The 19,445-nt window shown below is 50.7% G+C and overlaps 10 protein-coding genes across 10 annotated transcripts; 4 read left to right on the top strand and 6 right to left on the bottom strand.

Annotated features, from left to right (window-relative positions):
* Window positions 1-73: 73 nt before the first annotated feature.
* Window positions 74-4,220, bottom strand: M437DRAFT_84078 (uncharacterized protein; the record flags this gene model as incomplete). Its single annotated transcript, XM_041028039.1, has 2 exons — window positions 74-2,435; window positions 2,485-4,220. 2 exons carry the CDS (start codon window positions 4,218-4,220, stop codon window positions 74-76), a joined length of 4,098 nt encoding a protein of 1,365 aa, XP_040880056.1.
* A 566-nt stretch (window positions 4,221-4,786) lies between these two features.
* Window positions 4,787-5,908, top strand: M437DRAFT_47970 (uncharacterized protein; the record flags this gene model as incomplete). The annotated part of the gene is made up of 1 exon (XM_041021563.1): window positions 4,787-5,908. One exon carries the CDS (start codon window positions 4,787-4,789, stop codon window positions 5,906-5,908), a length of 1,122 nt encoding a protein of 373 aa, XP_040880055.1.
* A 605-nt stretch (window positions 5,909-6,513) lies between these two features.
* Window positions 6,514-7,395, bottom strand: M437DRAFT_74940 (uncharacterized protein; the record flags this gene model as incomplete). The annotated part of the gene is made up of 1 exon (XM_041026328.1): window positions 6,514-7,395. The coding sequence occupies one exon, from the start codon at window positions 7,393-7,395 to the stop codon at window positions 6,514-6,516; it is 882 nt and encodes a 293-aa protein (XP_040880054.1).
* Window positions 7,396-9,002: 1,607 nt separating this feature from the next.
* On the bottom strand, window positions 9,003-9,935 carry M437DRAFT_48041 (uncharacterized protein; the record flags this gene model as incomplete). The annotated part of the gene is made up of 1 exon (XM_041021582.1): window positions 9,003-9,935. A coding segment is annotated over one exon (933 nt), but the record flags the coding sequence as incomplete, so codon positions are not given.
* A 478-nt stretch (window positions 9,936-10,413) lies between these two features.
* Window positions 10,414-12,037, top strand: M437DRAFT_47624 (alpha/beta hydrolase; the record flags this gene model as incomplete). Its single annotated transcript, XM_041021486.1, has 2 exons — window positions 10,414-10,515; window positions 10,568-12,037. 2 exons carry the CDS (start codon window positions 10,414-10,416, stop codon window positions 12,035-12,037), a joined length of 1,572 nt encoding a protein of 523 aa, XP_040880052.1.
* Window positions 12,038-12,670: 633 nt separating this feature from the next.
* On the bottom strand, window positions 12,671-13,576 carry M437DRAFT_47927 (Yip1-domain-containing protein; the record flags this gene model as incomplete). The annotated part of the gene is made up of 3 exons (XM_041021555.1): window positions 12,671-13,365; window positions 13,422-13,473; window positions 13,532-13,576. The coding sequence occupies 3 exons, from the start codon at window positions 13,574-13,576 to the stop codon at window positions 12,671-12,673; spliced, it is 792 nt and encodes a 263-aa protein (XP_040880051.1).
* A 656-nt stretch (window positions 13,577-14,232) lies between these two features.
* On the top strand, window positions 14,233-14,901 carry M437DRAFT_84072 (uncharacterized protein; the record flags this gene model as incomplete). Its single annotated transcript, XM_041028038.1, has 1 exon — window positions 14,233-14,901. One exon carries the CDS (start codon window positions 14,233-14,235, stop codon window positions 14,899-14,901), a length of 669 nt encoding a protein of 222 aa, XP_040880050.1.
* A 1,183-nt stretch (window positions 14,902-16,084) lies between these two features.
* On the bottom strand, window positions 16,085-17,308 carry M437DRAFT_84071 (ribonuclease III; the record flags this gene model as incomplete). Its single annotated transcript, XM_041028037.1, has 1 exon — window positions 16,085-17,308. The coding sequence occupies one exon, from the start codon at window positions 17,306-17,308 to the stop codon at window positions 16,085-16,087; it is 1,224 nt and encodes a 407-aa protein (XP_040880049.1).
* Window positions 17,309-17,533: 225 nt separating this feature from the next.
* Window positions 17,534-17,996, top strand: M437DRAFT_74935 (uncharacterized protein; the record flags this gene model as incomplete). The annotated part of the gene is made up of 3 exons (XM_041026327.1): window positions 17,534-17,553; window positions 17,699-17,881; window positions 17,942-17,996. 3 exons carry the CDS (start codon window positions 17,534-17,536, stop codon window positions 17,994-17,996), a joined length of 258 nt encoding a protein of 85 aa, XP_040880048.1.
* A 109-nt stretch (window positions 17,997-18,105) lies between these two features.
* Window positions 18,106-19,264, bottom strand: M437DRAFT_47985 (Ribokinase-like protein; the record flags this gene model as incomplete). The annotated part of the gene is made up of 3 exons (XM_041021569.1): window positions 18,106-18,821; window positions 18,874-19,140; window positions 19,222-19,264. 3 exons carry the CDS (start codon window positions 19,262-19,264, stop codon window positions 18,106-18,108), a joined length of 1,026 nt encoding a protein of 341 aa, XP_040880047.1.
* Window positions 19,265-19,445: the final 181 nt, after the last annotated feature.

The following is a 19,445-nucleotide window of genomic DNA, read 5'->3' as shown; positions in this document are numbered from 1 at the left end:
TAAAAATACAGCTTTGTTCATATCAGCCCTGTCAGAACAGCAACTCCTTCCTTCCTGCTCCTCCTATTACTTCTCATGCCTGGTAAGTTTGCATGATCTGGTCCAGCCTTCCCAACGCATCCACTTGTCTCTGCAACGTCTTGACAAGTCTTTCGCGGCTAGCCCTGACATCCTTCATGTCATTGTAGAGGCTATTGCCTGCCTTCTCACATCCCATAACTACAGCTCCTTGAATCTTTGATCGCTTGGTACAGTACTGCTCAAGCTTGGCTTCGTTGTCCTTCACGAGACGTTGGATGAGTTTCGTTCCGTCTTGGCTGTAGTCTGTCTTGATCTCGTTGATGGCAGTCTCATGGTCCTTCAGATGGTTCGTCAATCGATGCGCTATGCGCACTAGTTGATCGTAAACATCTCCCTGGTGCGACTCCAACGCATCTCTCCACATTGACAGAGCACTCTTTGCCACATTCTCGCCATCTGTATCCGAAGAGTTCCGTGATCCAGACCCATCATCGTCACTACTGTCCCCATCATCCGAGTCTTCGTTCACAAGCGTCTTGTCTGGATCTTCTTCATCCATAGGCTCCTCAGGTTCTGGATCCTCTTTTTCGTCATCTTCTCTGGCTCCTGATGCATCTGCTTGTTGAATCGCTTCCGAGCGCAATGCTTCCATAAGACCAATTAGCTTCTTTGCAGGTGCGGCTCTTCGTGGTGGGCTCCTAGATGGTACTGGAGATGCATGTTTTGGATTATCCTTGTGCAGATTGAATGCCAGTAGGATTTCGGTAGTGAACTGCTTATCTCTGCCGAAGCCAGTGTGCATGATAGGTTGCGAGACCTGAGGTGGTGAGTCTTCCTGTAGCGCACGCATCTCTTTCAAGGGGTTCTTCGGTCTAGGACTCTCGTTGCGCGCCAATGTCGTAGGCCGGGCGAAGGCTTCATCCGTAGCTTGGTGCACTGCAAGATTGGTCGGAGTCGAGGCAGTAATGATAGCGTTCTGTCTTGTTCGAGGAGCGAGTGCTGTTTCCTGCGAGACTTCTCCTCCATACGGCATAGGAGATCCATTGTCATCGACCTGAGACAGCTTTCGTGAGACTGCGTCTTTTACTGCAGCTGGCTGTGTCAATTTCAAGCGAGAACCAAGATAGCCTGGCTTTAGACGCTTGGAAGCTTCCACAGCCACTTCCATAGACGGCCGCTTTCGATCGATTGCGAGCGGCGTGGCATGACTGAACTGCGACCATGTTCCTGTAATATCTTCCTGATTGTGCTCTACTAAAGGCTTTGATGCTTTACTGCCATTTGTCTTTGCAGATCTGTCAACATGTTGTGGCTGCACAATTTGAGTTTGCATTTGTGAAACACTCTGATTAGACAAGGCTTGAGTGTGCTTTCTTTGTGTCGAGTCGACAGGAATAGGATTTCTTGCAGAATCAAGATTTAATGTTGCCTTGTCCCTGGCCAGTCGCATCATAGACTTGGTCGTATCTGCATCTCCGTGCAGCTTTGCATCAGAGTCTCCATGCTTCTTGGATACTTGTTGAGAGTACTCTTCAACCAAAAACCCAGAGTGAGCTTGAGGTTCAACACTGCCATGCTTGCCATGGAGAGATGTGTTGCTCGTGGGATGTTTGGTCCGTGAGGTGCTCGTTGGTTCGTGATCAAATGTGACTGCTTTCGCCAATAATTCAGATTCTGTCGATTTCATTTCTCTGGGTGTAGAGATCTCAACGGCCATTACAGCTTGTCGAAGTTGTTCACCGTTTGACTTTGGTTTCGATGCGGCAACACCTCTGGAAGTTGTAGCGAGCAATGATACAAGGTCGTCTTCGTGAGTGAGACTTTCAGGGGCTTTGAGGTCGAGCACTCCTTTCGGCTGCGTGTCTGGGCCCGACGTCGTGAAAAATGTGGGCGATGGTTCTTGTACATCGAACTGGTCAAGATCTGGAGACGAAGCCTTTTCGAATGGTGGATCGTGTATGTCCAGGTCGAAAAATTTCGTCTGACGTCTTGAACCCTGGTTCCTAGGTCCATTGGCATCGAATTCTACAATATTTGGCTTGCGCTGAGCACGCTCTTGCGCCACCAAGCTAGGATTGGGGAGGGTGTCGGACACATGGTCCAATGGCTGCTGGATTGGCGATTCAGGAGCGACGGCGACTCGAGACTGAGCTTTGATTTTGGTCGGAGAACTTTTCTGCTTGTCTTGTGGCTTTTGTCCCATCCCCTCAGTGATGATCTCACCATAGCTGACATCGAAATCGTCGTGCAGAGCATTCTCGCCATCATCACTAGAACCATCGTCGTCGATGAAGACAGGGTTCCGCCGTGTGGTACCTTGCTCTGGGGTAGTCTTATGCGCTGCACTAGAGGACGCTCGCGGAACAGGTACTTTCTTACTGGACTGTGCCTTGGTAGCGGCTGGAGTTGTGGCACTGTATACATCAGTAAGCAAAGCGATTGAGTAGTAGGTATAGCTCTTACCGATCAGGACTGGAAATCACATCATTCATAAGCTGTGTCGCTTTTTCGGTCGCACGTCGAGACTTGGTCTGCTTGATTACAGGAGGCTTTGCCGGCGGAGATAGAGTTGCTGGCTGCGGGCTAGCAGCACCACCAGAGTTGATGTGAGTTACGCTGTCTTCGAAGTCCTCAATTTCCTCTCGGCTGTGAGACGAAGCCGTCTTTCGTGGCACAGGCTGCTGTTCCTTTCGTTCAGCTTTGCTTGCTGTACTGTTTCGAGTAGAAACGTTGAGTCCATCCTTTTTGGTGACCGTCTGCGTTTGAGCTCGTGTGCTTGCTCGTGTAGTAATCGTAGTCCTCGATTTGTACGTCTTGGGTGCGCTGTATTCCTCATCATCATTGTCTTCATCACTCTCTGAAGCCTTAGGAGCTTTTTTCTTTGGTTGAATCTTGCTGCTCTTCTTGCTCAGAGACGATGATGCAGCTGTTGACTTCGTGATCTTGGTCGATTTGCCCTTGACCTCCTCAGGTTGCCATGGAACAGCAGGACGTTTAGTCGCAATCGGATCGGGCGAAAATTCAAACTCGCCACCACCCTCAGGAAGCTCAGGCCCACGGGAAGACTGTTTGGTAGACAGGACTGAAGGTCGAATTTGACGTTGCAGTGAAGGTTTCGCAGCGGGCTTGTTCGCAGGAGCTTGCATTTGACGCGCTGCAGATTTTTGAGAAGTCTCAGTTCCGAAAACAATCTTAGGCATGACTTTTAAAGCTTCTCGCGTTGTGTTTGCCTGACTGGTGCCCCCAGCTCTCAACTTTTGAAGAATAGCCGTGGATGAGGTCTCGCCTTCATTAACAATGTCAGGAAGAGGCTGGGCAGGCTTCGATGTCTTCCTTGAAGTTGTACTGGCAGCTTTTCGGCTTTGGCTCGCAGACGTAGTACCTTTGGTACTTGAGGCTTTTGGAGGCATGCTGGGCGTAGTGATGCCGGTGGTAGCAGAAACGTTCGGCTGCGAAAACCCAACACGATAGAGAGGAGTCACGTTGTAGATGTCTTCTGGTTCACGAGAAGTAGATGAGACAGTAGCAACGTCGTTTGTGCTCTGTCGTGAGTTGAGCTCAATAGGCGAGGTGACAGGGCGAGAGCGAACTGTGATGCAGTCTTGAATGTCTTCGTCGTCGTCGTCGTCTGGCTCAGTATGTACAGGAATATGTGCTTGACTTGGATACTCTGTAACGGGCTCCTTTTGTGACGGAGTTCGGCGTTGTGGTTCGTCTGAAATATCCACGGTATCGCCTTGGGATTGCAGGCGTGCTGATGGCGAGACTTTGACCGAGTCCTCCTCAATGGTGTGATTTTCAAAGGGTAAATGCTTGGATGAAAGTCCTTGATTAGAGCCTTGTGCGATGACTTGATCCTGAGATTGTGGACGCGAAGCGATAGGGTCTTTCTCACACGAGGTATACGGAGGTTGGCTGTTCTCGACAGGACCGCTCTGGTTGAGGAACTCGAGGAAAGTACTAGGCTGATGAGCAGGCGCTGAGTGATGATGCTCAAGAGAATCTTGAACAGAGTCGCCAGAATAGCTCTCCGAGACAACACTGGGACGGAGCCGCTGAGAGATAGAAGGCGATCTGGGCACTTGAGTGATGTATTGTGTCTTCTGTGATGGCGGCTTTACAGGTGTTGGATCAGAACTAGCGTTGATGGGACAATGATACACGGCGGTTTTAACTCCAACAGGCATCGGCGAGGCCATGACTGTAATGAGCGAGGGCATTCATGGCTGCGCATCTGCCTGATTGTTGATGTGCACGCCAAAGGAAGTCGCGCCTGTCGGATTCTGTCACATGCTCGCCTGGATGCACCTACCTGATCTGCCACATAAATTTACCAGATGCTCTTTCCGAAACCCATCACAAAAGACTGTCCAGAAAATTTGCAGAGCTTCTCCTAGTTGTCCTCGCTCGCTCAAGAGCCTCTGTCCTTGTTTATGCCATTCAGCTCGATCAATCGAGAAGCCCGAGAAGACCAGATAGGCTGCTCATGATACTCTTTGAAAAGCCTCACCACCTACATGTCAATCACGGCAGGAGGCATAATCAACCCCAAAGAGCTTCTTCGATGCTCACATTGTAGCGAAGAAGGACGGAAGTAAGTGTTAGTCCGTAACCGAGACAGATAATCGAGCACAGACCACAATCGTCATTGGATTACCAATCTCGGAACGACAAGGTTACCGAAACACCTTCGTGGTCAAGGTCAAGTATCAACTTGGATCCGTGGAATCCAGAGGGGTGCACCTTTGTGTGTCATTTGACAGCCATGATAGACTCGCCAGAAAATACGTGCCGATTGGCCAAGGCTTTCAGAAGTCTGCGCGATGCGACGCAACAGACGACCCGCCCTCAAACACTGGCTCTCTCGACCTATCCAACATTACCAGAGACAAGCCTGGAGCGAAGAGAACAGTCTCTATCAGCTGGTGCCGAATCGAAGACCGAGACATTCCTCTATCTCGCCTACGGTTCCAATTTGTGCAACGAAACCTTCCGAGGCAAGCGAGGAATTAAGCCTCTGTCGCAAATCAACGTTCAGATCCCACAACTACGCTTGACTTTTGATCTACCTGGTATAGCCTACTCGGAGCCATGCTTTGCAAACACTGCCCGTCGCGATCCTGATAAGGATGTGCCAAGTCTATCGGAGAAGGAGGGAGCGCCTGCACCCAACGATTACCACAAGGATAGATGGCACAAAGGCTTGATAGGCGTAGTCTACGAAGTCACTGCCACTGACTATGCCCACATCATTGCCACTGAAGGAGGTGGCGCCTCATACCAAGATATCCTCATCGACTGTTATCCCTTCGAGAATTCGGATCCGACCCGCCCTGTGCCCGTCTACCCTACCACTAAGCCTTTCAAGGCTCATACCCTGTTCGCTCCTGCTATTCCACCAGGCTCCCAACCCCCAAAGGATGGAGGAAGACTTCAACGTCCGGATACTTCTTACGCACAAGCCTCCTCTCGCTACCTGAAGCTCATCACTGATGGAGCCGCTGAGTGCAAACTGCCCTACGAATACCAGGACTATCTCAACAACATCCGACCATACACAATTACCAGCAACAAGCAGCAGATGGGCCAGTTCATCTTCCTCACTCTGTGGCTACCTTTCATTGTGCTTATCTTCGGTCTCAATGCAAAATTCGCTGATGAGCATGGTCGCACTCCGCCTTGGCTCCGTATCTTCTCAGAATCAATCTTCAGGGCTTGTTGGAGAACCTATGACGGTTTCTTTAAACCCACTTTTGGTGATGGTGAACGAACCACTCCTGCGGAAGATCAGGATGGCTACCAAGCGAAAATGCCCATTCAAGACGTGCCCCGACATCTCAAAAGCAACATATCACTAGACGAGGAGAAATACTCCGCAGCTGTATAGTTGTGGTTGTCCGCTTCAAGGGTTGCGACGGGCTGGCGGTACAACGTTTGCAACTTGTAGCAGTTTGAACCTCCTTGTACTCTAGCTATTCGATAAAACTATAATTCACCCAAAACTGATTCATTGAACCCAACTTCGACTTGGAGAATGCAAACAATGGAAATGATGTGGGATTGAGACCACATAAAACCATGAAAATCTTACCTACCTTTGGCACTCTGAGAAGGCACATCACAGTATCGAGCACTTAGAAGTTCAATTCCCATTTATCCCGGCTGGTCAAATTTTGGCCACATTGGCTTTCTCGCCGCAATAGCTTTGTCCCACAATACCCAAACAATATGCTTCAAAATCAAAAGATGGCAGGGAACAATAGAAGACATTATCGTCATTCGTCAAGGTACCACAGATCATAATCACACAGTGGGCCAAAAAAAGTAGATAGAGACTCAACACAGAGGCACGACATAATGACTACAAACAAAAAGATACGTTTTGTAGAAAGAGATACTCATTTTTTTCTATTATAATAGTTGCGTGCAGAAACACTCAGAACATCCTGCCAAAGACCAAAAAGCAAAAACGCAGAATTCATCAGAGCAATTTCAAGCAATATAAGGACTAGTGCCAGCAAACCTTGGAGGTCTGACCGGAGCTGTCCTGCCACCACATCTCTCAACTCTCTCGCCAAAATCAGGTCTACTAGCTTCACCAGTAAAGAAGTCAATGCTGTCTACAGAACCAGTTGGAGATGGAGAAGTCTGACCAGCAGGTGACACGACTTCGGAGCGCCTGGCATCAATATCAGCTTGAACATCAAGAATAGCGGCATAAGAAGCAGCTCTAGGGCTAATGCTTGGGACACGGACACCGAGACGAGGGTCTGGTGTTGGAGTATAGTCGGCAGCATCAGAAGAGTAGATAGACGAAGGAGCAGGAAGGCGCCAACTAGGCCCACTGCTGAACTCAGAATCAGACACTGGGTAGACTGAGGACGCAAGCCTAGGACTAGTTGTTTCAGCCCATTCAACACGAGAGACCCATTGAGGAGTGCGAGGAGCAGGAGCTCCAGGCGAATATGGATTGTGAACGAACATGTCAATACTTGATCTGACATGACTAGGAGACGTGTAGGGGTCTGTCGTACGAGGAGGGGTGCGAATTCCTGTGGGTCCAGGAGTTGGATCAAGGTAAGAAGCGACAGGGTTCATGGCACCACTTCTGCTGGGAGGAGCAGAAGGGAACGAAGACGAGTCGTCTCTCAACCACCAAGAAGTGTGCGAAGGCCTTTGAATGTTGTCGGGGTTGTTAGCACTAACCACATTGTCAGGAATGACAGGGTTGTTGATCGCAGAGTAGCGAGAGGATGCGGACATTTTCTGCATCTCGATATCTGGGCCAGCGGCAGGCTTTTTGTTGCCAATCGGTAAGCATTGGCAGAAGATTTCACTCCAGCTCGCAATCTGATACTCACCATTCAAAGACATGATCGTTAAGATAAATACTGTTTCCTCGTCAATTGAGGCTTGGGGGTTGAGGACTTACGGACTTGGTAAGTTCTGCAGCCTGCCAGAAGAATGTTGAGGGGTATCTTCGTGGATATCTTGGATTCTCGAAGAGAGTTCTGCGTGAAGGTACAAAAGATGGAGATGGTTAGTGGATGCTTATGAATGCTTTTGTAATGGGCGATATCCTTCAGGAAATCTCAAGAAGGATCAGAACATTGTTCCCACTTTCTTTGTCAGCTCATTGTCCGACTGAACAGACTTTGCAACAGAGACAATGCGTTGTACTTCTACAAAGCAACGGATAAAGCGTGTGGTTTCAAATGAGTGCTGAGACAACAAAGAAGAAGGCCATGTTGCTATCGATGCTGAGACCAAGACGAGCGAGCGTGATTTGCGGACGCAAGGCAATGCGCCAGGACAAAATACAACTGAGGATCCTCAGCAAAAAAGAATCACAGGTCTGACGGTATAGTGACCAGACCTCTTTCCACAGAGGCGCTGTATTGAAAAATATGCGATGAAAAGCCGAGTAGTGTGGAAGTATTAGCTGCTTCAATGGTTCGAACTTGAGCGTGATGTTGATCCCCTTGTGGATTGGTTGGCGGTTTCGATATGTTGACTGCCAAATCAGGTTAACTGGGTATTTGGTTGACGGGATTACCGTCAGGCTATAGTGATCGATGGAAACAATGGCAGACAGGCTGGCATATCAAGCTTTACCGATGACGATGATTGTCACATGCGGACGACAATCTGTGATCTTAACGTCCAACACACTGCAGACTGTTAACTCCATAGCTGACCCCTGCCGACGTACTTCTCCCCATTCATGACTGAATATGTTTCGTCAGACTCAAGACACAGCACGGGATGGCTACATGGCTCGTGTTGGTTCCAGGTAGTACAAGCCAAACATGTGACGAGTCTTGGACTTGTACCTGAAGGAATTCAAAGTCATCTGAATGTTTTAGAGCAGGAATGTTAGCGAGCGTTTATGCTATGTTACAATCACCAGAGCAGCAAGGATCAGTGGATGGTCAGAAGAGAAACAAGAACAGTCGTTATCATATTCAGCAATCGCAAGGCTAGAGCTTAGGCGTCGTCTGATCTTTCTCGGTCGTGTCGACATCAGTGGGCGGTGTGTCCTCCTTGAGTACATCACTTGTCCAGGTTGACGTTGAGCTAATGCTCAAATTACTCGCGCGGTTGTGCAAAGACGTTGGCGAGGTCTCGTGCTCAGAAGCAGTGCCCACTGAGCTGGGTGTGCCCGGCCTGGAGTCTGTAGAGGCCAGACGACTCGAGCGCCTAGCAGTAGCTGTCTTTGGCCGTTCCTTTCTAAGGCTGTGAGAACTACTCATCCTGCGTAGCTTCTCCTCGGACCGACGTCCAAGTGACTCAGGGGTAGAACTCCTCGAGCTTGAGCGCGAATGGCTGTTTTCTCGCAAGATTGAGCTTGGCCTGACCTTCTTTTCTCTCATATGTGATAGACTGTGCTTCTCGCGCAAAGCTTCGCGTTGCATTCTGTTCAATTGATCATGATTGGGTCTTGTTGGGTGTCGCAAACGAGTCCATCCCCTCCATCCTGTCCACCATAGCCAACCACCTTCCTGTTTTGCCAACTGCCTCTTTCTTGTCTTGATGATTGCTCGTAATTGAGAGCGTCTTTCATTCTCTTTCTCCCAGTAATTGTGCCTGTAGGTGTCCCAGTCCTCTCGGAAGTCTGGTGAAAACGGCTTTGGCAGCAAGAGGAGCTTGATAACATCTCCTCCAGGGGCAACATCTTCTTCAATCCAACCATGGCGGCCACCAGTCTCCCACAAACCAACCTTGTCCTTGTTATCAAGCGTAGATTTCTCAATATCTTTTGGCATGAATTCAAATCGCATGCCTTTGACGTGACCCCACCAGCCCCAAGGATCCAGGAAGAAAAGATAGCCAAGGGCTTCTTTCCACCATGGACCCCGAATGACAACAAGTTTGAGATTGAAGCCTCGTAGCCCTCTGTTTGTAATATTCACCCACCTTCTGGGCCAGCGAATGCCACGATCCCACATTCCGGTCCCCCAGACGAGACCAGCAGTCACAAGACCTCCAACCCAGCCTAAGCGTTCAGCAATGTCGACGACCCAGTAAGGGGAGCCACCAGTACCCTTGCCATCTTCGCGCGGGCGTAGAAAGAGGAGATATGTAAAGGTTGAGATCCAGAGACCGAGAGCGGTCATCAAGACAAGGTAGAGACGTAAGCGAGCATGGAGACAGAGGTACTGGGCGCGGAGAGAAGATTCGAGGATGAGGAGATTGAGCTTGATTTGCTCAGGCGACGAGGGGAGATTGTTCAGGGGGTCAGATTGGGAGGTAGCGGGTGGGTGAGGAGCGGTGATGGAGTCTCCACGTGAGCGAGAATGCGAGTGCGAAAGAGTGGTGGTGCTCGAGCGACGGGCGGATTGTGCGACTTGATCGAGAGACACGTCTGGGGGTGGTGCCCCCTTCACGATTCTATCCAGCGTGGATGTCGACATGTCTGAATGACTCTGTTCAGCTCATGATTTCGGGTAGCACTTTGCGACGTGGGGCAGTAGCAATGTTGTATTGTCGATATGGATGATTGAGAAATGACTGGCGTCAGCTCATGCATGCGGCGCCGTGATTGATTCAACGGCGGACCCGGAGACGCGGGCTGACCTAAACTCCGTCCTTGCTGCCTGCATCGTCATAAGACCGCCTACTCCGTACCTGCCTATTTGACCAGTACAATAAAGTCGTTGTCCGTCGCTCTTTCCTTTTTTCCCTCCTCTCTTTTAGCATCTCTCTTCCAAGATTAGCCGATCACAATATCTGCGCGCCAGTCGCGCTACCCTGAGCCTTGGGAAACAGGCCTGGAATCAAGTTAGCGAATCGTTCAACAACGCCCTCTGCATAAACCGCCACCCGACAACACCGAAGAGCACACCAAAGAGACCGAGAATGGCCTCCGACACAGAAGGTGGTCAAAGACCAATGCTGGCCTCTCAGCGCAAAGACACTCCCTCCGAGGCCACCAGGACCGCTGGCAAGACCGGATACTTTCCCCTCGGTTACAAGGAGGGCTTCAGTCAATGGGTATGCAGATCTCCGTGCATGGCTTGCCATCCTCATCACTAACTTATTTCAGTGGGCTGGTCTGTCTCCTGCCGTTACCGAACACCGCGTCCTCTCTTTCATCCCATATCTTCAAAAGCCTCCGACTCACACCCAGACCGGTTCTGCCCTTGCCTCGACGACTGCCCCGACACAGGATGTCACCAAGACCGCTGCCCGTCAAGCTGATCCAGTAACTACATCGACTGTTAGCGACCCATACGGTCCTCGTAAATGGAACTCGGACTTGGTGGAATTGTCAGGCAAGAGTCGCTTCTTGAACGAATTCTCGGTCGAGAGAATTGGTGAGCAAGTTGACAACAACCTTGTCATGATTCACGGCTACGGTGCTGGTCTTGGATTTTTCTATCGCAACTTTGAGAGTTTGTCTAGACTGCCAGGCTGGAAACTATACGCTCTGGATATGCTCGGTATGGGTCGTTCATCCCGTCCTCCGTTCAAGATTCACGCCAAAGACCGTCAGGGAAAAATCGAAGAAGCCGAGAACTGGTTCATTGACGCTCTGGAAGAATGGCGCGTCAAGAAGGGTATCGATCGTTTCACTTTGCTTGGTCACAGCATGGGCGGCTACATGGCCGTTGCGTATGCTCTGAAGTACCCTGGCCATCTCAACAAGCTGATTCTGGCTTCGCCTGTCGGTATTCCAGAAGATCCCTACGCTGTCAATGCCGATATGCCTGAACCTGAAGATTCGACCATGGTCAATGAATTTACTCAAGATCAGGCAAACTCTGTCAACGGTACAAATCCCGACATTCCGGCATCAGCGAAGACTGGAGACAACAACAACTTTTTGAACGCAAAGGCGAAAAGAGATGCAGCCAACAACAGTGGCAAGCCGCCTAAGAAGCCATTGCCGAAGTGGCTTACCACTCTCTGGGACGCAAACATCTCGCCTTTCTCCTTTGTTCGCTGGTCCGGTCCTCTGGGCCCTCGTCTAGTATCGGGTTGGACGAGCCGTCGCTTTAGCCACCTGCCAGCCGAAGAGTCACAAGCCTTGCACGACTACAGTTACTCCCTTTTCCGTCAACGAGGATCAGGTGAATACGCCCTGGCATACATCCTCGCTCCTGGTGCCTTTGCTCGTAGCCCCCTGATTCGCCGCATACAGGGTGTGGGTCGTCAATGGATTTCAGAGCCTCACTCCTCCCCAACTCCTGACAACGCTTCTTCTGCTCCTACTGGTCTATCGAAGGTCCGTGAGACAGGTATTCCGGTCGTCCTCATGTACGGAGAAAACGATTGGATGGACAAAGAAGGTGGTCGTGCTGCAGCAGAAAAGATGCAGGCCGAGAAACAAAGGGCTCTTTCCACTGCCACGGAAGACGAAAAGAAAAGGGAAAATGGCGATTCCAAGGTCGTGATCATCCGTAAGGCTGGTCATCACGTCTACCTTGACGGTGCAGACCACTTCAACAGTGTGATGGACGAGGAAATGAGAGATGTGGAGGCTAGAGAGAAGAGACTAGGGTTCATGAAGTGAAGGGGAGGATGATATAAGATACCTATTTGATTACAACTCAGGAGTTTGGGGCATAAGAGAAAGGATATACGGGACGAACGAATACATGCATGCATTGGCAGTTTACAACAACCAAACAGCATTCTTAGAGGCTTTTTAACAAACCCATACACACTTTTAGACTTCCTAACATTTTCAAACTGTTCGCTGTATCTCGAGAATAAAGCTTTCTCTCCTCACTACAACTCAGCCTCGAGTTGGGTATGCTGAAATAGAATGTCAGAGCTCAACAGAAGGAGGTACAGGAAGCGATTGTGAGTAGCACAGTATCCTCTCCACAACGTCACTTCTATACCGTGTTTGAGAGCAGATACAGATACTAGAGAAACGATATGAAGCAAAGGCCATGGCTGGGATGAGAACGAGAGAAGGCAGTTTTGTTGCGAATTAACATGGTAGAAGCTCGGCTACAGAATCAAGTTCGCAGTACTCTATAGTGTGGAAGTGCAAAATGGTCTATCAGACCTACAAGCCAAAGACAAAGCGCATCATCTTATCATCATCGTCCTTGTGTCCCTTATCCTTCTTGGCAGGGCTACCATGCCTGTATCAACGTGATTAGTATGATGCTCTCAAAACCAGAAGAAGCAGAACTTACGCAAAGAACAAAATTTTGATGGCAAGGGCGAGACCAAAGTGCAAAGCCACAACGACAACCAACAAGATCTTGCTCGTCTTGACATCGGTGGCGCTCAGCACAGGATACAAATTTCTAACCAGGAAGACGACTGAGGCGGCAAGTCCGATAGCGACAAAGACCCAGTTCAAGATTGAAATTGGTGACCAAGAAATCAGAGCGACGGGGATCCAGATCAAGTTGGCATAGCCATACAGACAGACACACTCAAGCAAATTGGCAGACTCTGCTTTAAACCACTTCAGGGCACCCCAAAGCGCAATGGGAATGATGAAAGTGTATCCATAAATCAGACCCGCAGCGCCAGAGAGCAGAGTGAAATCGTAGATAAAGTGTTTCTTTCCCTCTTTTGCCAGATATTGCGAGATTGTGCCTGTCAGGAAGAGGATAACGACTACGGTGGTAGCGATCCAAAAGGGGCCGTAAAGATCGGGGTTTCCATCTAGGACATCGAGGAAGTTTGAGAGAGGGAAGATAGCAGCACGGCAGCGGCGAGCGACTTCAGAAGTGTCGACATCGAAGAATTGGGCGTAAAAGGAGATGCTCCAGAGATAGTGTTTGCTATTTCCACCTGAGTTGCTGTTGCTGGTGGGAAGGAACGAGTTGTTGCCTGAAGGAAGCTTGCCACGGGTCGAGGGTTGGGTCTCAAAGTCTGCGATCTCTGTCAGAGAAAGGGATCAAGTTTGCGACAAGACGACGGGGTCTTACTGGACGAGTGGAATTCAAGGTCTTCTTGCAGGTCGGTATGGCCGAGATCTCCCTGTTGCTCCTGGGTTAGTCGTCAAATTCACAATGAGCGAGCGCATGGAGCGACCAACCTCGGCATCCACATCAACTACCACATCGTATCCTCGGTTTGCCATTGCGGTGATTGTGTATGCCTATCTTCTATACAATCAAGTCCCCTTGAAGCTCAAGCTCTCCGGACACGTTCGCGCGACCACCAAAGTGCTTGCGCGTCATGCCGATGATCCTCCGCCCCTGCTGTACCTTCACCTCAGCACCCAGTTTCTTTTCCCCTTCGCCCAGGACTTGCCGCAATTGAGAACCTATTGCAAGCTACTATGAATACTCATCTTCTGTGAATCCGCATGGTCGCATAATTTGTATTTCTGGCCTCGCCCAGACAGGACTGCAAGATGTAGGTCACCTTTGCAAAGCTGACCGGAGCAGCGAATTTAGCGAACTACACACATTCGCTCTCGCTACCAGGTTAGGATACTCATTGTCAAGTTCTCTATCGTATGTTTGACAAACCCGGGGGCTGAGCTTTGTTCTCTTCTTCGTGATCAAATACTCGAAAAGCGCGTCTTTCGGAAAAAAATGACAAAGAATGATGAACAGTAATCCCATATCCCATTCGGCGTTATCAATACGTGATAAAGCCATTCTCTGCAGGCTCCATACTTTTGCTGGGAGGTGTTTTCATCATCCAGGATAGTCTCATACAGGACAGTTTCATACAAGTCACAGGCCATGACATCTCCAGGAAGCCACAAACGAAATCGTGTCGAAGCAGATGACGCCAAAGGTCAGGGCGGAAAGCGGCATTCTCCTCAAAGTCATAGAGAATCAGGAGCAGGCAGCACGTCCCTCTCCGGCCTGGTCAGAATCATCAGCCTTTTCGGCACACGCTCTAGAATTCATCGGGTTTTCCTCGCTCGAGCTGTCAGAGACGGAAGAGAAACAGCCAACGTCGCCTCAGCACCCTTGTCTTCGTAAGACGCGACCCATCCGTTATCTGGATGAAAAAGATCCGCTCGTCAGGGGAATTGGTCTCAAGCTTTTGGCTAAAAAGGGCCATATAAACCTTGCCTCCATTCCTACTCCAGATCCAGGATTCGGATACGGAAAACATGCTACGCCAGCAGTTGCCTATCGCAAATTCAAGGAGACTGGAATCGAACCCACTGACGTGAAAGTTGCATTACCAGTGGGAGAAGACTTGTGTATTCATCCCATCTTCTACCGTGAGATGTGGGAAACACAAGAGTTGGCTAGCCGCTCACTCCCTCACTGGGATAATCTGAAACCAGTCTGGCAGCTTGCCACTCTTCTGTTAGAGGAGAAGGCCATGTCTGGCTTTCTGTGCGGTATGTTGGATCATACAAGTCATCATGAGATTCGAGCACCCATGGCCGCTCACAAGCTTTCAGATGCCCGAGACCATCGCACAATGTTCGTATAGTCTTGCCGCAGGCCTCTCGACCAAAGTGGAAAGGTCTTCTGCCACTTGGTTGAGAACATTCTTGTCGAGACAATTTGCCGATTAATCAACCAGTTCAGAAGTCCTCAAGCATCTTGAGAAGAACACTAATACGTCGAATGTATCTCGCTATAGCCCCAAACAAACAAACAATCATCTAATCCAACCCCCACCCATAGCTGTCTGCGCAACTTTACCCCAAATCCCCTTGCCCTCACTCTGATTCTTGTGCCACTCCATTTCTGCCTTTAGAGCTGGATTTACTCCCTTCGCTCTCAACTCCTTCTTTGTTTCTTCGTCGTAGAAGTTTTCCCAGTCGATTGGTTTTCCAGTATTTGGATCGAGAGGTTTTGAAGTGGTGGAGGAATTGGGTGTGATGCCCCATTTTGAGGCTGCAGTGGCGTCTGCGGCGGTTTGGGTTGATGGTTGTTGCTGCGACATGTTTGGTTATAGGTGTAATATCTTGAGGAGGAGAATCTGTGATATGGAAGGTGGTAGAGAGTGGGTTTGGGGTACCCCGCGTGTGCTCTGCAGTGATGTTGTATTTATAGGTGCCATGGGCATGACGTCGGTGCTTATTGCCGAAGGATTATTCCTTCTAAAGGTGATCATCTTCCAATTTTCTAGAAATAGTACTTTCCAAGATGCATTGGCTTGGCTTGCCTATTGTTGTGTGGCAGTGTTGAGAATGCTGGGTTCGTATAAACAGCGCAACTTGCGAAGGCATGGCCAATGGCTGACCTGAATGGTTGCGCAGTTGGTCAACATGTCATTCGACCATTTTCGAAGACTTGTGTTTTGATCACTCACAGGAAGTGAAGGGGGCATCACATGGGGCATTGGATGAATTGGTCTTGAGAAGAAAAACGTATATTTACACACTGAAACACCCTCGGATCTTTGGAGGGGGATTCATAGATACTCCTGATATAAATCGACAGCCCACCATCCCTTTGACGCCTATCCGTATGCAGGAAATACAAACAAGGGGGAGTCAAAAATTGTCCCCAACTCTTTTGGGACGCCACGGGTACAATGCTTGAGATGCATAGAGGCTGGGGTTATAGGGCTGTCCGGATCGAAGCGGTATAGTCCAGCAGCCTCTTGGCCTGTGGACGCAGGTATAACTGATAGTACAAGAATTTACAAGTCGTTAAAAGACATCTCAAGTGACAATCTCGCCAATGTCAATCATTTGAGGTTTCCATTGAGTAGTGGCGGACTGGCTGGGCAGAACGATGTTCTCACGAGGAGGCGAGTAGAGGTACCACGAACGAAGAGCAGCAGCAGTGGCACGGACACGAGCCTCGTCCAGGCTTGAGCCAGCGGCTTCTCCTAGCTTGTCGCTGCCGCTGTAAACGCCGACGACGAAGACGGGACTACGAGAGTGACGACCAGTCTCGGAAAGCAGACGGGCGACTGGCGGCTCGAAGCCCTCGCGCGCGCACAAGCGAGAAAGGTCGCGAGTTGGGTGAGTGAAGGAGAAGAGGGTGTGCAGAGGAATGTGACGCGAGAGGATGTGAGCCTTGTGGAAGGCCTGTGTGGCTTGGGCGCCAGCGTGTAGGTACAAAGCACCAAAGACGGCGTTGATGAAGCTTGCCGAAGCTTCCTCGGTGGTGACGGCGCCATCAGGGCTCTGGGCTGAGGTAGAAGCAGAGGTTGGGTCTTCGTGCAAGTCGCCGAACTGGTTGTCGTAGACAATGCGAGAAGACAGACCGCGACGGTAGTTCCACTGTGAGTTAGGACGGGCAGAGGCGGACTTTGTATCGGCAGATGGCATGTCCTTCAGACGAAGCATGGCACCTTCGGCCATGGCGTTGCCGGGCTTCTGGCGGGCATATTGCAAAAGACCGGGATCAACCTCTATACCAGGAGCAGCGACTGACTCGACACCCCATTCCTCACGCATGGCCGAGAGAGTACGGGGACCTGAGTAGGCATACTGAGCGGCGAACAGGACGGCGGTGGGCAAGCGAGGGTAGTTGCACAACAGCCATTCGGCGGTGTAGTAGGCGAGCAGGTCCTGGCCAATGACGGCGAGAGAAGCATTGTTGTGTAGAGGGTTGCGGTCGGCCGAGGGATGTACTAGACAACGTCCTAGGGTCTCTTTGGGGAAGCGCGGCGGAAGCGAGAGACGGGCGTGGAGAGCGCTGAGCTTGGGCGAGTCCCTGCGAGAAGCCTTGACCGAGACGCGAGCAGTTCCTGAGGCGGTAGGGAGGTCTGCAGGAGGAGAGTCGGCAGCAGCTTCAGGCAGTGTTGCGGATTGTGGTGTCACGGGGGCATCTTGTGGTCGGCGGGTGGACAGGGCAAAACAGCGGCGAGAGGAGGCTAGGGGCGAGGCGGGCGACAACAGGCGGACAGCCCGGGGCGACAGTAGAGAGCGACGCATGTGTTGTGTTGCAATGCGCTTGATGGTGTAGCAATTGCACCTCGTCGTCGTCGTCGCTGGGCAAGATTTTTGCCAGCCATCACCAACCAACATGCAGCAAGTGTCTGTGCGCTCCGCAAGTCTTGGCTTCGTCGTCGCGGAACCGAAGCACTGCGACCACCAAAGAGAGAGCGAGCTGCCCAGTAGTCCACTCTCGACCAACACAATTTCAATTCCTCAGAAACCATGGCCGGCGACAAGATCCCGTACGTTTGCATCCTCTGCAATGCCCATTGTGCCCACAACCCACCATCGACCCGCCAACAAGACCCCTCCTCCGCCCATACGCAATCCACTCTCGCACCGCAGACAACCACTTGCTATCCATAGTCGCTAATGACACTCTTCCAGCTACCCCAAGCACGTCTGGTCCCCCGCCGGTGGTTGGTACTCACAACCCAAGAACTGGAAAGCCAACACTGCCGTCATGGGCCTCTCGGTTGTCCTCGTCGCTGGCGTCTTCTTCAGCTTGAGCGCCGAACGCGAACACCGCTACAAGATGCCTGAGCAAGGCCGTTTCTTCCCCAGCAGATAGTACATATTCTCCTGCCCGACCTCTCACCACTCAACCACATACTGACGACCATCGCACAGCTGGAGCCGTCAGATCCGCGAGCACGAGCGCTCTCTCACATCCACCGACAACTAAATCTGCTGTCTATACGAAGTAAATCGGAGTTTTGGGGGCCTGCTTCTTTGTATTTTTTCTTCTTTTTGAGACCAGCCACACAATACCACTACTGCTGTCCAACTGCTGTTCATTTCCTGCATCGCAACGAGTACTCCTCCATTCTTTCTCTCACTATCACTCCGTTCCATCTTTCTACTCCCTCTTCCACTTGCAGCACTGGCACTCCTACTTGTTCGATCATGAAGCTCGCCGCTACATTACCCCACTTGCATGCCTCTACCACATCACCTGTTCTGACGAGGCCGACTGCCAATCCTCCAAGAAAGCCGTTACCACCGCCCGTGGGATCAATAACCTTGGCTGGAGTGGGTGCGTGGAACGCTGGCAGCCATGCTTGCTTGGATGCCAACTTAACATAGCATCCATCCTTGCCTGACCGCACAACTACCGCTATCTTGGATGCTCTTTCGCTAGACACGCTGGCAAGCAGCTTGGAGCTACAAGCTTCGATGACTTGACGATCAACATCACCGGACTCAGTAGTTCCGACGACCGAGAACAGGTCTGACAACTCTGCGTGGTTAGGACTTATGACATGGACGTGTTCGAGCGCCTTGATAGTGTTGTCCATCTCAGCGGGCACACAGAGATCAGGCACGGGCTCCCAGATAAAGAGAGGTTCGTCGAGGGACTGGCCGAGCGCTGCCCGACGAGACTTGATCCCCTGGACCAAATCGACGCAACGGGCTGGAGCGCAAATCAGATGGAATGACTTTGCCGTCAACAGCTGTGGTGACAAGTCTTCTGCGGTGATGCGGAGTTTTGGTGTCAAATACTTGAAAGCTTGCAAGAATTCAGTTCAGCAGAGGCAGACTTTCTCTGGAGATGTGCATACCTCGGTGCTCATTAGCGCCGTAACCGTTCCAGCCTTTCGTTGTCGGAGCGTCGCGCGATCTCAGTAGCACGGCAGTATCCCAAGCAGCTATCATGTCACGTAGGAAATCGGGAAAGTCATGACCAGCATCAACTACCCAACCGACTCGGTTGGACTCAGACGACGGGGAGAGGACTCTCGCACCCAGAGCACTATAGGTACCAGCACCACCAGGAATGTTCAGAAAAGGAGTCTGGTCTTTAGCAGATGGGGCAGGGTAGATGTCATCTGTGGGGAGACGACTTAGCATTTCCAGATTGGCAGGTGAAACAACGAGACAGATATGCACGGAGCAAGTGATGTACTGACCAATGATGAACATGCCAGTAGTACAGAAATCTATAGGATGCATACTGTGCGCAGCAAGATGCAGAGAGTCGAGACAGGACGTGTTTGTCGAGACAGGACGTGTTTGTCGAGCAGGTCGATGCTGGCGATGATGTTGTCGAGTTCGGAAGACGGAAGTGGCTTGTTTCAGTGTTTGGCTCGTGCATTGGCGGAGTGCCAGGCCGGGGTCCAGGGCCAACCATGGA

Source organism: Aureobasidium melanogenum (assembly GCF_000721775.1).
Source record: "Aureobasidium melanogenum CBS 110374 unplaced genomic scaffold scaffold_9, whole genome shotgun sequence".
In the NCBI taxonomy this organism is placed as follows: domain Eukaryota; kingdom Fungi; phylum Ascomycota; class Dothideomycetes; order Dothideales; family Saccotheciaceae; genus Aureobasidium; species Aureobasidium melanogenum.
The sequence above is the reverse complement of the archived record's forward strand: the minus strand, read 5'-3'. Positions and strand labels throughout refer to the sequence as shown.